Consider the following 17,311-nt stretch of genomic DNA (forward strand, 5'->3'; position numbering starts at 1 on the left):
TAAAAACGTACTGGGAGCCAATGCAGATCTCTCAGAACCGGTGTTATGTGGTCCCGGCGGCCACTCCCAGTCACCAGTCTAGCTGCCGCATTCTGGATTAATTGCAGTTTCCGGGTCACCTTCAAAGGTAGCCCCACGTAGAGCGCGTTGCAGTAGTCCAAGCGTGAGATAACTAGAGCATGAACCACTCTGGCGAGACAGTTCATGGGCAGGTAGGGTCTTAGCCTGCGTACCAGGTGGAGCTGGTAGACAGCTGCCCTGGACACAGAGTTAACCTGCGCCTCCATGGACAGCTGTGAGTCCAAAATGACTCCCAGGCTGCGCACCTGGTCCTTCAGGGCCACAGTTACCCCATTCAAGACCAGGGAATCCCCCACACCAACCCGCTCCCTGTCCCCCAAAAACAGTACTTCTGTCTTGTCAGGATTCAACCTCAATCTGTTAGCCGCCATCCATCCTCCAACCGCCTCCAGGCACTCACACAGGACCTTCACCGCCTTCACTGGTTCTGATTTAAAGGAGAGGTAGAGCTGGGTGTCATCTGCATACTGATGAAAACCCAGTCCAAACCCCCTGATGATCTCTCCCAGCGGCTTCATATAGATATTAAAAAGCATGGGGGAGAGGACAGAACCCTGAGGCATCCCACAAGTGAGAGCCCAGGGGTCTGAACACTCATCCCCCACCACCACTTTCTGGACACTGCCCAGGAGGAAGGAGCGGAACCACTGTATGACAGTGCCCCCAGCTCCCAGCCCCTCTAGACTGTCCAGAAGGATGTTATGGTCGATGGTGTCAAAGGCCACTGAGAGATCCAGCAGAACTAGGAAACAGCTCTCACCTTTGTCCCTTTTAAATTGGGATTTGAGTGTTTTGGTTCTACAGCTTCTAGGATTAACACATGACTTTTTTGTCATGCATTATTAAAAAAAAACCCTCAGGATTCCCATATCTCTTGTTGACTGAACAAAGAATGTGCTGAGTTAATGATGTGGCTTCTACAGCACTCATTTGTAAATAGGGGGACAATCAAAATGCTTTCTTGCTGTTTCTGTTTCATGTCCTTTGTTTAAACAGCTATTTTCACAGTGCAAACCTATCCATGTCTACTCATAAGTAACCCCCATTGAGTTCAGTGGGAGTTACTCCAAGATAAGTGTGTAATAGGCTCTGCCTGATAATAGCAGATTGTCTTGTTAGTATTTTTTGTACTACAATAGGTCTTATTAGTAGGATAATTCTTTAAATATATATACTATACTATCTCAGCTATGCATAGACCTCTAATAGTTCAAGTGTGGAAGTGTCTTTCCCCACCAGTGTACAGCTAATACGATTTTTTAAAATTGCCAAATATTTGCTTTTTCTGAATTATCAGTGAAATTATTCTAATTGCAGTATACAGACATGAATTCTACACTTGTCCTCTAACATGATTTTCTTCTGTTTCTGGATAACAACTGTCTATGAACTATTTCTAAGCTCAAATAATAGAACGTTGCTATAATACTAATGGTTTGTACTTTCAACATTTTCTTTTTGCCTATTTGCAACATGACAAATGTTACTTTAGGGTGCAGAAACTTACATCTCTGACTCTAGTATTTAAAGTTACAGATAGGTAGCCGTGTTGGTCTGCCATAGTCAAAACAAAACAAAATTCCTTCCAGTAGCACCTTAAAGACCAACTAAGTAGGTTCTTGGTATGAGCTTTCGTGTGCATGCACACTTCTTCAGATACACTTCTTCAGATACACAGTGTGGAAGGAATTTTTTTTTGTTTTTTCTAGTATTTAAAGTTGTACTTTGAATAAAACTTAAACAATTTGTTCATAAATGTCCAGCACACATCACAATTTTACCATATGATTACATGCACTTTATTTTCACCTACTTGGGAGTAAGTCACATTGAACTCATTGGGACTTACTGCTGAGTAGGCATGCCTAGGATTGCACTGTCAAGATTCTAAATCTGATAAGACATTTCTGAATATACTACCGGTACTTCATTCCCCCACCCCATTCTGTTGCATTGACTTTAATGAATAAGATTTACACACATATTTAACTCTTCCACTGACATCAGTTGGATGTAAAAGTGGTTTACTTTGGTTGGTTCATGTTCTTTATCTTTAAAGATTGCTATGGGATTTAGCTTTTGTCAGAGATGTGATTCCCAAAGGGTTTCTACTTAATAATTCACCTCCGTAACTGGCAGATCAGGGAGCTTGGAAAAAGTAGGATCTTGGCCAGCTTTCTTATGGCTAGCAGGCATAGATTCCTAGTTTGCTCGTGTTTTGGTTCTGTCCAGTGCTTTTTTTCCTAAAAACATGTTTAGGGGTACTCTCATTTTGACTCAAGGAAATCACATTTTTATAGGTCAAATCGGGAAAAATAAATACAGTAAATGGACAAAAGTACAAAGATTCACAAAATGTTTAGGGGTATGTGTCCCCCTCCGTCCCCCCAGAAAAAAGCACTGGTTCTGCCCAATTGTGTGGTTTGCATTGGGCTGGTCACCCAAGTCATGTCCCTAAGCACATGACCCATTTAATCTAAACAGCAGGTTGGAATGGCCACCAATGTAATAGCTTCGTTGCAGTTGCTATCCAGTTGGGAGATGTGATAGTGCAAGATCATCCTGTGCCCCGTGTTTCTGCTTAAACTGTACAAGATACTTTGTAATTCCCCTTTCGGCTACCTGCCATGTTGGAAATGAAACACACAGGTGGATTTCCTCCCACTTACTGCCATGTTCTTTCAATTTCATTGCTTTTCTTGATGTGGGGAATGATCCATTAAGAGATAGTCCTGCAGAAGGGTACAGTAAATCAGTAACAAGTCATTTTCACAGTGAGTGCCAAACATTATTTGTAATTCAATGACACTTTGACATGGGTGTCTGCTTTATATAGGGAATGGCAAAACAAAGACTTGGATAAAATTAAGGTAGATTAATAATCCAGTATTGTTTTATTTAGCATAGCTTTGTAAATGGTGTATTTCATTATAATCTCTTTTTCTGGCATTTTCTGAGTATGTGCTGCACCTATAGCTTTGTGTATTTGGAGGGAACAGGTCTGGCTTGGTCTAAGGGATGCATGCTAGGAAAGCCAACATTGTCACCATCCTTGGCATGGCAATGGCAGTCTGAATATATGGTTTCTGACACTAAACTGGAGCAAGGATGGATGGCATTATGGTAAGAGGCTGAGAAACTCCTATTTAGCAGTTTGGTGTAGGAAGTCAGGAGGTTCAACTGAGATTAAACAAATGGCTGGTTCTGCTTCTCCCTGGTTACTGCAAGTGCTTTTCTGGTTCACTATTTGTCCCAGTTTTTGTAGGGGAGTTCTTGGGGTAAACTTAGATGAACTGCAGCTGTGTGGAACCTCACTTTAAATAAAAAAAAACCACACTTTTTTAATTTTAAAAAAGGCATTTTTATCAGTCACAGTACAACACTAACTCTCAGCAGTTTATTTTCTGTATGAACTAAATTCTCTAGTATTTCTCTAATAAAATTTCTCTAATACTTAATCTTGCCAAAATATTGTTACTGTAAAACAGGAGTTAGCCTGCCCTAATGTCGTGTTCTCTTATGGGCTACCTCTGAAGGGCTCTGTGCAAGTGGTGTTTGGGGCCAGAGGCAAAAGTGGGCAAAACAGGAGATGTGACTTTTACCTTTGTATGGTAAGCTATATTCCAGCCATGCAAAAGTCAGAGGCTTCTGTACACACCATCCAGGCAAGAAAGAGGCATTAGAGTTCAAGGTCGCACTATGGCCTTGTAAAAGCATTCAAAGATGTGTGTGGAGAAGGGCCCAGAGACAGCTGTAACTTGCCTTGGAGAGAGGGGCTATCGCTTGGGGAGAGGCATGTGTTCAGTGGAGATTCTCAAGAGCAGGATCTGAGCACAAGAGCAGTCTCCACTCCTGTTGTCTCCATCAATTGGTATTCAGAAGCATTACTACCTCCAGGTGTGGAGGCAGAGCATAACCCCCATGGCTAGTAGTCATCAATAGCTTTCTCCTCCTTAAATTTGTCCAGTTGTCTTTTAAAGCCATCTAAGTTGGTGGCCTTCGTTGCCTCCTGTGGTACAGAGTTCCATAGCTTAACTGTGTGCTGCTTTAAGAAGTAAAGCAGGTACGTGAATGTCTGCCCTATGTCCACAAGTGTGTTCAGTGATATGTTGGTGGCTTTGTTGTCATCCTATGTAAAAAACATTTGATGATTCTTGTCTTAGATCATTGTTTTCTGTGGTGTTGGTAAGCACCAGATCTGTTTTTGCTTTTTAAAAATTGTGTTATATGTACCACTATAAGCTTTAAGTTGCAATTATTTTGGGGGGGAGGGGTCCCCCCCTTGAACAGGATCCACTTTCATTCTACTGGATCTGACTGTTTACCCAAAGATGTGTACATATTTCCTGTCTACCTGGGAGTGAAGTGGCACAGTGGAGGGGATGGGCCACTTCCCTAAAATCTGAAATGTGCTCACAGGCTCCCAAAGGCTAGTGGCCCCTTAGATCAATTGACTATGCATTGCCTCCTTCCCCAACTGTAGCCCTCTTCTTTAGATGGTCAGAATGAACATGTGATGTGCTCGCTTCGGCAGCACATATACTAGAATGAACATGTGATGGGGTTCTTATGCATGAATAGGCTAGCTCCACTTAGATGCTGATGTGTGCATTAGCTCTGCTCTCTGGGCAACACACGATCACCATTAGTCTGAGAGCAGGGGGTTACATGCTTGCATTCCTGTGTGTAGAACCAGCTTCACATTGATCCCAGTCACATGTCATATGGGGCATGGCCAATGCATGTGCACCAAGGAAGGAGTTAGAAGATGTCGTGTTGGGAATTAATTCTGTAGCTTTGGCACACCTGCTGAAAAGGGCCTCTTTCTTGTCCCCATTCGTTGCACTTAGAGGCAAAGGCTGTTCTTTAAATTTGTTTGTTTCAGGCTCTTCAGGGTTTCAGAGGCCACTACCACCACATTAAAAATGGTGGCAATGGTGTGTTGTGTATGTTTCATGCAAGAATAAGGAATAAATGTATTGCCCCCTCAAAGAGGACATGGATTAGCATGAAATGCATACCTGCACAGAAGTACATTTCATCATGGTGCAGAAGACTGCAATCAGATGGCCTCTGTTTCTTCTGCTTTCTAGGTGTCTATTAACTCTTGATGAGCAGCTTTAAGGCTCCTGCTCTGCTACCTGATGGTTCTTTATCTTTAAACCAGATTAGGACCAGTCAGCCCTTTGAGGACAACTTCAAATAGAGGACAGTTCTCTGTAAAATAAGACACATGGCCGCCATAGAGCCAACAATATTATATGCATGTATGAATAAACTCAAAAATCAGGGAGAGAACAAAGCTTTTGTTTCTGGCTGAGGCCTAAAGCTTCCTTGCTAAATTACAGCAAATGTGATGGTATGCCTGTTCCCATACCACATGTGATGTCGTGTAGTAGATGCTTGTCTACAGAGGTTCATGCCACAATCAGTGTTGTTAAGGAGAAAAGAATTGTTTGTTTCTGGCAACAGATTACCGCAGCTACTCTCCTAAAACCAGTGCAAAGATAGGTATTTAGGGCAAATAGTTCACCAAAGCAGAAGTTTAGCTGGAAGCTTCCTTCTCCCCTTTTATTATCATTATTTCTTGACTGTGTTGACACAATTAGCTGTGACTTTAGGAATGTAGGGGTTCCCTTTCCTTTGTATGGGATTTAATGACTCTGCAGGAGCAGTTGATGAATTGTTATTGTTGTGAAAAGAATGCTGCCCGCTGCAACAGCACCTTGTATTATGTGTCATATCTTCACATCTAGTAAGAGGCACTTTGGTTGTCTTCTCATGATACATCACAACCTTTGAAATTTTCCTTCCAAACCGATAGCCGAATGACAGTGCTAACTTGGTGGCATTTCTGTCACCCAAATAGGACTGGAAAGTATTCCTGTAAACCAGATTATGCTTGCTTCAGTTCTGCCTATATTTCATGTGACAAATTTTAGGCGACGTTATTGTGCTACACGGCATGAGTATAGGTTGCTGAGAAAGTGGCCGAATCTACTTTAAAAAATATTAATATGTTAAGTAAGGGCACTGTGCTTGAAAAGAACCCCTTCCATTTATGGGGAGTATTGCTCCCTTAAATCATTCATTAAGAATTAATCACTAATCAGATACTATATGCTATAGGAAGACCAGGTTGAATGAAAAGCTGACTCCAGTCCTCTTTCTCTACATTGCCCAGGTTAAGTGGGATGTCAAAACACCAAAAATCACTTAATGCAGTATTTCAAACTTTTTTTAAAAAAATGTTCTTTTTATTCATTTTTATTTTAAAAGAAAAATAAATTTTGCATTGATCCGTTACATACAAAATCAGCATTCGTTTCATATATTTACCTAAATAATATTCCTTATTAATTCCTTACTACTGTACTCTGGTAGCTGTATCCTCTTCCATGCTTTCAACAGAAACAACACAACACATTAGGAATACAGTGTTATAAAGAAAAGTCTAAAACGGGAAGGGCAAGATTTGATTATCTCACCTAAGGTGCTTAGGTCCCCTGCATATTGGAGGAAGAGTAATATTATAGTGCAGTCGAAACCCCAGATATGCACAATTCCCTTATTCCGAATAGGATTCCTCGCAAGAAAAGGAGAAAGTTGACAGCTATGTCTGGCAACCTATTGGAAAATAGAGTCAAACTCTATTTTAAAGGCTTGTTTCCCCTCTGTTAGACTTGGGTTAGCTCAGCTGGAGGTAGCAGCGCTGCTGCTGAACCCACTTTGAAATAGGGGTATTTTATGCCAGCTTAATTTAAATTGGTGTTCATTCCAATAGCTTCCTGCACTCAGGATTGTTCTGTTAGCCTCACTCCATCACAGAGATGTATTTATTGTCCACTGAGAAGGTTTAATGGCATGGAAACTTCAGCTACTGCCCTCAGTCCCCAACTACCACAGGTAGGTTACTCTGCTCTTGCTCCTGACACTCTGAAGGGCTGCTCTACACTGTCTTGATGTGTTCCTTTTTTTGACATCTAGAGCTGATGCTTGAACTTTCCTATTGAATTTTGCACTAGTAAAGACCTGTTATGATTGTAGCAGCATCTCAAAGAGCAAACTTGTGATGAAATAGTAGTGCGAACACAGCCTCAAATAGAAGCTTTCAGAGCTATAGCTGTAGGATTCTTTGTAATGAAGCAACTGGTTTGAATACATTTAAGAGTGCCCCCTGAATAACAGACACTAATTCAAAGCAATTCTGCTTCTTTATAAAATATTTTCCCTTGCTCTTACAAAGAGGATGTGCATATGGAGAGCATCAGTTCAGCATGGTGCTTGGTTTTTATTTAATCAGCTTCTGCTTCTTATTTTCTAATGGAAAAGTTGCAGTTGGGAGTTATGAGAATTCCATTGCAAACGGCAATATAAATACCAAGTATAAGCGGCACTCTTAAATACGGTTTTATGAAGATTCGTTGTTAATGAAGAGCGACTGAAGGGTAATGAACATCTGTTTCTTTGCCAACACACTTCTGAATGCTATTCAGTAGAAGAAATGCAAGTTGTTGCTGGAAAGAGCTTTTTAAAAAAATATAATGCATTTTCAAATACTACAGGAGCAGGTGGTTGGGAAGTGCAATGATCGCCTTTTGCTTCTAACTATATTCAGGCTTTAATCCTGTGCACACATACATGAGAGAAAGTCCCACTGAATGCAGTGGAACTTAACTTATTAGTAAGCACTCATATAATTCAGGTTTTCTCAACCTTGGCCCTCCAGAGGTTTTTGGCCTACAACTCCCATGATCCCTAGCTAGCAGGACCAGTGGTCAGGATGCTGGGAATTGTTAGTCTCAAAACATCTGGAGGGCCAAGGTTGAGGAAGCCTGATATTATTGCTCTGTCAGTGTAATTTGAAATTTTCTTCCCATGTTTTTCTTTCAAATAAGGAGAGTGACCCAGTTAATTATGCTTTATGGGCTTCATAAAGGCACATAACAAGTCAGAGGAAACATGGGAAAATGTTGAAGAAAACTTAATCCTATGTCCTCTGTGTGTGGTGTGGTGTAGTGGTTAAGAGTGGTGGACTCGTAATCTGGTGAACTGGGTTCGCTTCCCCGCTCCTCTACATGCAGCTGCTGGGTGACCTTGGGCTAGTCACACTTCTCTGAAGTCTCTCAGCCCCACTCACCTCACAGAGTGTTTGTTGTGGGGGAGGAAGGGAAAGGAGAATGTTAGCCGCTTTGAGACTCCTTCGGGTAGTGATAAAGCGGGATATCAAATCCAAACTCTTCTTCTCTTCTTCTCTTCTCCCATCCAGGAGGCCCGGTTCTTTCAGTATAGTTCTCCTAAGAGTGATGGAAAGAACTGATATTTTCTGTTTGTTTCTTGATAATGTTTTTTTTGTTATTGTATCCACTTCTAATTTTGTTGGCCTCTTTGAATGCCTAATGTAGAAAGATGGGGTATACATCTGAGAAATGAATACTGGAGATTCTTTTAGTTGCATATGCCAAGATTTGCCTTTCGTGGAGGGAGGGGGATTCTTTACCCTCCACCGTCACTTATTGTATAGTACCATTTGCAGAAAATAACATCTAGGAGCTTCCTGATCTCAGACAAGCCCGTCATAGGAAAGATGCATCCTGGTTGCTAGGGGAAAAGAAAGGACAAGCTAAAGAGATTCCAAAGATTAGAAAATGAGACGTAAACAGGAAAATTGCACTAAAGGGGGGGTGGGGACAGCAACTGTTTAGGGTCCCAGGGATTCCTGTTGCCTGGTGCCCAAACAGCTCACTTATCAGTCAAAGCTCTGACTTCATTCATTGCCTGAAAACTGGAGCTGGAGCAGCCAGGCTGGCTCATTTCCTAGAAATTTCAAGGCTTTCATGATGGTTCCTGAGTTGGTGACCCCTGTCTTATTTTAATGTTTAAAGAATTAATACTTGAGAGATTTCTTCAGCTGAACCCTTTTATTTATTTTTTTCATTTTAGGCATGTACTGGTATAGAAAATATTGATGAAGCTATCACCTTACTTGAACAAAATAACTGGGATTTAGTGGTAAGTACTGTTTTTTACTGGTCGTATAGGAAAAAAGAGAGCCAGAACAAAACTTGTTGCCAGTCAGCTATTAATTTCATGATCACCATGCATCTGTCCAGTAGTGCATGGTGCAGTGGGTTTATGCTGCTTACCTGACCTCCTTCTGACTGTGTTGCTGCTGTAAACTGGGTCAGAGAGGGGAGGGGGTGAGGTGTGCATGGTGCAAACACCCTAGTGGAATCAATGTGATTCTGTGGCTGGCATGTTTGGTCCACGTCAGCTTCGCCATTACCTTGCCCCTCCCCCTCTGTGGACATCAGTATTGCTTACTAATTTTGATGCTGTGCTCCTCATAGTAAACCACGAGTAGTGTTTATTTAGTTTTGATCAGGTATTGAATGACACCGTGCTTTCATACTAGTCTCAGTACTGACACTCCGCAGCTCAACCAAGTGCAATATTGAATCTGCTTGGAGACCCTTACAATATGTTGACCACCCCCCAGGTCCTTAAGCAAAGTTTCTAGAATGGCTGAGGTTATGACTGAACAAATTAATGTTAACACCAGGTTCTTAAGGTATATAGTGAAGGACGATTTGTTTGGCAAATGCAGGGGTAAAAAGCTAGTATTTTGAGAGGGTCAGTAAGCACCTATTTGCATTTGAAGTTCCAGCAAATCTTTTGCAAAATTCCTTACCAAAACGTCTCAGAGCTACCTTACCTTTCCAATAAAGGGAAGGCATTTTCATGGGTTAAAGGTAAAGGTAAAGGTACCCCTGCCCATACGGGCCAGTCTTGACAGACTCTAGGGTTGTGCGCTCATCTCACTCTAGAGGCCGGGAGCCAGCACTGTCCGCAGACACTTCCGGGTCACGTGGCCAGCGTGACGAAACTGCTCTGGTGAACCGGCACCAGAGCAGCACACGGAAACGCCGTTTACCTTCCCGCTATAAAGCAGCACCTATTTATCTACTTGCACTTAAGGGTGCTTTCGAACTGCTAGGTGGGCAGGAGCTGGGACCGAACGACAGGAGCTCACCCCGCCACGGGGATTCGAACCGCCGACCATGTGATCGGCAAGTCCTAGGCGCTGAGGTTTTACCCACAGCGCCACCCACGTCCCTTCATGGGTTAGTTTCATGGGTTAGTGTAAGGTTAAAAAAATGAGAAACAGGGAGTGGGTATAACACATCACACATTACAATGGCATCATAAAGGTGAAAAGGCCCAGCTGGTTTGTATTAGGATCTGTATTCTTTAAATTTTCGTTGAGAAACTGGAAACACAGCAAAACATACAAATGTACAGTAGAAATATATGGAATTAAAGGGAGAAGAATTGACTCCAGACAGTTGATTTTGGTTTCTGTTGAAAACAATACAAGAAATACTTAACTCCTACTCATTTCAATGGGAAGTAAGTTCAGCTAGCTCTGTGCTGGATCCAAGCTAAGGGCAGTATTCAACAAAGTAGATCTGGGTTTCAAGGGTTTCAGTTTGCATAATAGGACTTCCCTCCCTCTCCTCTTGTTGTGCCCCATGTAAATTGCTGCATCAGGTATTTAATTTTTCCTTTCAAGAACACTGATTTTGTGACCTACTTTTGTTGTATTTCCCCCACCATAGAATTAGGATGTAGCAACTTGTTCAGTGTTCCTCAGACTGTGTGATGGGACCACCAGAGGGGCTTAACACTGCAGCCTGCCCAATGCCGCCTCACTTGAACATCCTGCTCCCAACTGCTACACCATGAGCAGTGTATAGGTACATGTGGGAGCAGGAGTAGGTTAGAGAGTTGTCCTGTAGCATGCAAAGTTGGAAAGGAGCCAGGAGGGAGGAAATGGACAGCAGCGATTACAACAGCTATCTGAGTGTGAGGAAGGAAAATGGGGATGGGGACGGTCACACTGAGGGTGAGGAGGAGAAGATGCACCCAGGGGTGCCGCTATGCCTTTGGCCTTTCTCATTCATACTCCCACACCCCAGGCTTCCTCCTGACTCAAGAGGTCTTTCCTGGCTGACTGAAGGTGATAGTTTCTTCCTCCTCCTTAGAAGAAAAACCTGGTATTGAGGAACTGCCAGAATTTGGATTGTCAGTGTGTGCAACTGCATGCCCATGTAGGGTGGGTGAGTAGGAGAGAGAAAGTGCCACTGAATAAAGATGGCAGTAGATTAAGAGGTTGAGGAAGGAGAGAAGCAAAGATCTTCCTTTTTTGAAAGGAAAATGCTAGAGGACGGTATGAAGAAAAGCAGAAAGAGATAATTAAAAAAACCCAAAACAGCTGGAAATTGAGAGGAAGAAGGGATGTTGTTACAGGAAGAAGAGGTTGAGTGGGCAGATTGGAGTATGGATGAAATAACTTGTACCCCCTCCACTCCTTCCAAACTATCTGTCCATGTATGAAAGGAGAAGGGAAGATGAAGTGAGAGGAAATGGTTAAAAATTATTGGAGAGGCGTATGTGGGGGCGGGGATAGAAAATAAATAGCCATTTCCAGTTAGATCCTTTGAATCAGCAAGTTCTACCTAAAATGGGTAGTAGGTTGAGTCATGATAATTTCAGAGCTAATTCCAGAACCTGAGGAAAGCACTACTATGGAGCTCAAGAGTCCCAAGGAAATTGCTATGGGAAAGTTATTAATTTCCAAAGAGGGTTTAAGTATCAGTAAAAAAAAAATAGCACTAGTTGTCAGCTGTTCATGCCAAACTCCACCTCCATCTGCCACCATTTTGTGGCTGTCTTTGCCCCTGCACTGCCATTTTGTGACTAGTGGGCTTCAGTTATTCTCAATCTTCTCAAATGTGCCCTGGAGTTTGAGAACCCCTGATGTAGCTCTTCATTTCGCCCTAGTATTTCAGATGTGTGCTTCTTGGCTTTGTTATTCTCAGTTTGAGAAATACTTGACACTGAATTTGCATGCTTCATATTGCAAACTGGTTAACTTTATTTGTAGGAAGGACTATTTTTCTGCCTCAGGGAGAGTTGTACAACTTAAAGTTGTTGGTTTTTTACTTGTGCAGTTAATCCTGTAATAAAGTATTGTCTGGATCAGTTTGACTGTGCTTTAGGAATTAAGAGCATTTTCTAGTGAAAAGATCTTGCCATGTTGGTAAGTAAAAGTTTCCCTTTTGCTATCTGGTTATTCAAGTCAATGGAGGTTAATGAAAGCTGTGGTATTGCTAAAACTTGAGGCAACTCATAAAATATAGTCAACTTTATATCCTTTTCACTTGCTTTCCATTTTTGTGGTCTTTGGCAAGTCAGTGTTCTGTGTTTTCAAACTCATTTTTACAACCATGAGGGACAAAAAGTAGAGAGTTTCAGGATTTTATCAAAAAGCACCAGGATACACAAAATGGCCCTCCAGGGCCTTGGTAGCCTGCTGGCTGCATGTTGGCCACTTTTCATATGGTCTGCTGTACTTGTTTTCACTGTATTTATCTCTGGTAGAAAAGTAAATGCTATTTCATATTAATGTGAATTTAGCCTCCATCTACCCATTTGCAAAGAACATCGTTTCATTGTAGAAGCTCCGCAAATGGTTATGATTATCCCGGTTTTAAGCATACATTCTCTAAAACGTACATTTCAACATTTGCTGAAATGTCTGCTTTACTGCTATATTTAACTTCTTTATCCTTTTTGCTGGCAGTGGTTCAAAGCAACCATGTCTTTGCAGTAAAGTCAGTGGTTTAGCACACCTGTTAATGTGATGGCTTGCAGCTCCTCCTGTATGTTGTTTCTAAGGATCAGAAGACAGAAACTGCTCTGTGCCTTGTTTTTATAATACTTCAGTTTCATAACTTTAATAATTTTATGGACAGCCTAATAATAATATTCACTCCTTTTGAAAATGGAAAAATGGAGAGGTCTCCTCTTAGAAACTAGCACATTAGAGAGGTTAGATAAATCCTGCGTATAAAGAAGCCACTGTTTAAAATGTTCTTTTTTCATTTTTGAAAAAAAATGAACAAATTCATAGGGCTGAAAATCCACATAGCAAAAGGGAAGCTTTTAATTAATTCCCCCTCGTTCCTAGAGACAGTTTGACCAGGTGTCTCTAAAGCACTCCATGGCATTCTCAGATCAAATTTTAACTTTTATCTCTCACCTGGATAATCTCTCCACTCAGATGTGTATGGCTATTTGATATCTTAAGAGAATTTGAAGAAGGTTGGGTTGACCTACCAGTCCAGTGAGTCATGGAAGTGACTTCTGAAGTCTGGTATTTACGAGGGACTAGACATATCAGGCACCCTAAAGATGCTCACCTTCATCCAGCAAGAGAAATCTACACATGGAAGCAGGCCCCTACTTCTGCAGCCAATATGGTTGCAGATGTGCATTTGTAGCATATCTTGCAGTTTTCATCCAGGTCCTGCTTAATCTGTTTGAGGTCATGTTTTGACGTGAAAGATTCTATTCATTATTACGTTTATATACCAATTTTCATACAAGGATTTCAGAACGAAGTACATGGTTATCCCTCTCCCCATTTTATCCTTGCAACAGCATTATGAGATAAGTTAGGTGACTGGCCGATGGTGGGTTTTATGGTCGAGCGAGGATTTGAACCTTGTTCTCCCAGTTCCAGCACTGTAACCACTACAACACACTGTGTTTGGTTTAAACACATATGATAAATTTGTTGTAATACTAATATGCCACCCCCCCAAAAAAAAATCTCATTAAAAATGAAGTTTTTGAGACAGTTTAAATGAAATTCGCCAAATCTACATTTCCGACATGGGTTGCCATATGTCCGGATTTTCCCGGACATTTGCAGAGATTTCTGCCCAGACACTGTTTACCACCACCGAATCCCAGCTGTGTCCAGGAAATTCTGGATGATGGCAACCCTAGCTAGAAGTCATGTTAATGTAGACCTTGAAGAAGAACACACAGGAAATTCACATACCCAAATTCTGTATCATGGGAGTTCTGCTGTATCAAGACATAAAAACGGGCATCTTTTTAAAATACACAGTTCATATTGTGAAGAGGACAGTCTAGAGTCGATGAAAACACAAAAGAAACTTGGGCAAACTGAAAGCAGTTAGTCATATTGAAAGAGACAAGACGCATATTTCTCTCTAACCACAAGAATATTAATGTTCTGTGACATGGCCTGTGTGCATTGTGTGATGCCATGCAGATGCAGAATTTGGTATGGTTAGTGATAAATCAACAACTTGAAAAGATTTGTTTTATTAAAAATGAAAAAAGCAAGTCGTTAGTCCTTATAGCCATTAATATCGGTTTTCCAGAATATGGGTTGCTAGTCAAAGTTCAGAAGCCAGCAAGGGATGTTTAGGCAGGATTTTTAGAGTGAACTTTTGCATAATATTTTGCCCTCTCCATTGCTATCAAATGGGAATAAATTATGCAAGTTCACAAATATATCCACTTTTAGAAACTTACAGAATTTAAGAAGCAGGGCTCTTATAGTCTTAATTTGTATAGTCACTGGCTTGAATCCAATCGACTTGCTCCATTTTGTAAGGTGCTTTCACTTGTACATGGTCGGTCTCTGAATTTAGCTGCTGCAGTCTTGCTGAATGCCTTTCCAGAGACTTCCCTTGGCCTTTTTGGGGTGCAGAAGAGAATATGGCAAGCCCCAGAATTCTTAAGGACTCAAGCAGCAGAATTTACAAAAAAAGCCTTTAATAATAATAACAACTGGTTGTAAATGCAAAATGTTGCTATATATTCTTGGAATGTGGCCCTGTGTGTTTAAGGACAAATTAAACAGGCACACATGTGAGGTGAAGTTGTCTTTGCTTCTGCACTCTAGTCATCCAGCCGCCAGGTAACAGAGTTTCCCAAGGAAGGTTGGAGAACAATTCAAACAGGCTCCAGATTTTAATTGTTTTTACTTGATTCAGACTTTGTTGTTTGAAATGTGCTTATGAACTTTTCTGGAGTGTTTGTTTTGCTGTTACAAGGAAAGAAGAGGGGCAAACAATTCCCAACATTTGGGGCAAGTCCAGGGCTTTTTTTCAGCCTGAACTCAGTTCCGGCATTTCTCAGGTGGGCAGCATTACTATTACAGTGGTACCTCGGGTTACATACGCTTCAGGTTACAGACTCCGCTAACCCAGAAATATTACCTCAGGTTAAGAACTTTGCTTCAGGATGAGAACAGAAATTGTGCTCCGGCGGTGCGGCAGCAGCAGGAGGTCCCATTAGCTAAAGTGGTGCTTCAGGTTAAGAACAGTTTCTGGTTAAGAACAGACCTCCGGAACGAATTAAGTACTAAACCCGAGGTACCACTGTATAAGGGAACAAGGGAGGTGTTCATGGTGAGTTCTGGCACCTATTTTTCTACAAAAATAGCACTTAGCAAGTCTATAAAGAAGTCCAGTTTCAGTATATATTGTTTTGTGAAGCTTTCGAGTGCTAGAATGTAGAGCTTGCTAGGTCACGCTAGGTTTTGATGTCCTCATAAAGCACTTAGTAATAAGGTCCATCAAGCTTTATGTGAGGTATGGTCTATCTCCTCTGTCTTTATGTGAAATGGTTTATGACTTGGCTAGCCATGCAAGTACACTTTGGCAATTATGTAGGGTTTCCTTTTGTTTTGGGGGACATTTGAAAGGAAGTGCAGACAACTCTCCTATGCCTTTTGCATTTTTTACTTAAACGTTCAAAATCCAGTTCAGTATTGGTGCCTTACTCATTGTTGTATAAGTTTTATTGGGAAAAGATACAATCACTTTCCTGAAAACGTATGAATTTTTTTAAATCAGAAATGTCCCACATGGCCTACCAGGTGGCTCTGGAGAACCTTGTAAGAATGCTGTGAACACAGTTGCTTTCCCCTCTTGGTCCCAGAAGCTGGAGTGGGGATATACAGTACTGACTCTGAACATGGAGCTTCTATTTTGTAATCATGTCTGTCGTCATTGCATCACCGTTTTTTCTAATAGGGTTTCTGTACTGTTAATAGGTACATGAGAGAGAAATTCAGAAGATGAAACTGTTCAGTTTTCCAGCTGTGATGGAAGACATTTCATTCACTCGTTAAATCCACGGCCCCTGACCCGCAATTAGCAAAGGCAATTTTTTTGCCAGAAAAAGTTGGCAATTCCAATACCTCATTGAGAACTGGCAATATCTGTAACTCCCCTGTCCACAAAGTGAAGTGTTTATCAGTGAATTACTATGAAATGCATTGTGTGGTTATTTCCTGCAGTCAGAATCTGGAGACATTGGGCTGCTAAATCAGTAGCGTTCACAAGTGCACAATGCTAGGTGCCTAGTATTGCTTGTTGGATCTGACTTAAAGCATCAATATGCCTTTCTAATTTTGTTGTTGTTATGTTTGAATCTCCAGCTTTATTTAATTTTCCCCCAAGGTGTGCTTAGGAAAATATAATGCAATCAGGGTGCCGGCAGCATTTATTTTTGCCACCTAACTTCTTTCTTGCCATTCAATCACATATTCTGTTAGTATGTGGCCAACAATATACAGTATTAGAATAGAGGTAGGAGTTTGGTTAGGCTTGGTGTCAACGTTATGAAAGTAATGTAAGCAGCATGTGCAACCTTATCTAAATAGTAGTTGAAATTTCATTACTGCAGTAATGAGCTCTTTCGACTTCTATTATCCTTGCACAGCTGCCAACCAGAAATGCAGAGTCATCAAGTGAGCAGCGAGGCTAATAAATGTCAATTTCTTTTTATGAAGAAGCTACTCTATTTCTTGTAATAGAGAGTTCTTTGTATTCACAGTCCACACAAAAGGCAGCACCTGAGAGTACAGAAATACTTGGCAGTCTCTAACCAATATCCCTCCCCCTTCTCGTTTAGCGTTTCTCATCACAAATTCATATTTTTGGTGTACTAAGCTTAAATCTTGATTATGAAACTTTTGGTACTTTAGTATATACAAATATAAAGTCCAATTTTAATATTAAATATTGTTAAAACCTTTAGTGTTCAAAACCTCAAATCAGAAACAAAATAATTATGGTGGGTTGCTTGGCTGATTTTAAAAAAGAATTCATAGCCATAAGTAGCTTTTTGGAATGTGGTTTTCCCTCATACACAATGGTCCAGTTGGCATGTAACACTAAGCCAAACCATGGCTTAGCACAAACAACCAATTGTACAGGTCCCTGGAACAAAGATCACAGCCACAACACTCCTCCCCCAACCCAGCTGCTGTTGTTGTACCCATGGCTAAGTCATGGTTTGGCTTAATGTTGTACCTGAACCTGGGTTTGTGGTTTGA

The 17,311-nt window shown here is 41.2% G+C and overlaps 1 protein-coding gene across 1 annotated transcript in view; it reads left to right on the forward strand.

Moving 5' to 3' along the window:
- The window catches only part of FAF1 (Fas associated factor 1), a 167,906-nt gene that overhangs the window by 3,574 nt on the left and 147,021 nt on the right, over positions 1-17,311 (forward strand). The window contains exon 2 of the mRNA XM_028733519.2: positions 9,025-9,093. Within this exon, the coding sequence (XP_028589352.1) occupies positions 9,025-9,093 (69 nt within the window). The remainder of the gene's footprint in view (positions 1-9,024; positions 9,094-17,311) is intronic.

This window comes from Podarcis muralis, chromosome 5 (assembly GCF_964188315.1).
Source record: "Podarcis muralis chromosome 5, rPodMur119.hap1.1, whole genome shotgun sequence".
Lineage (NCBI taxonomy): Eukaryota > Metazoa > Chordata > Lepidosauria > Squamata > Lacertidae > Podarcis > Podarcis muralis.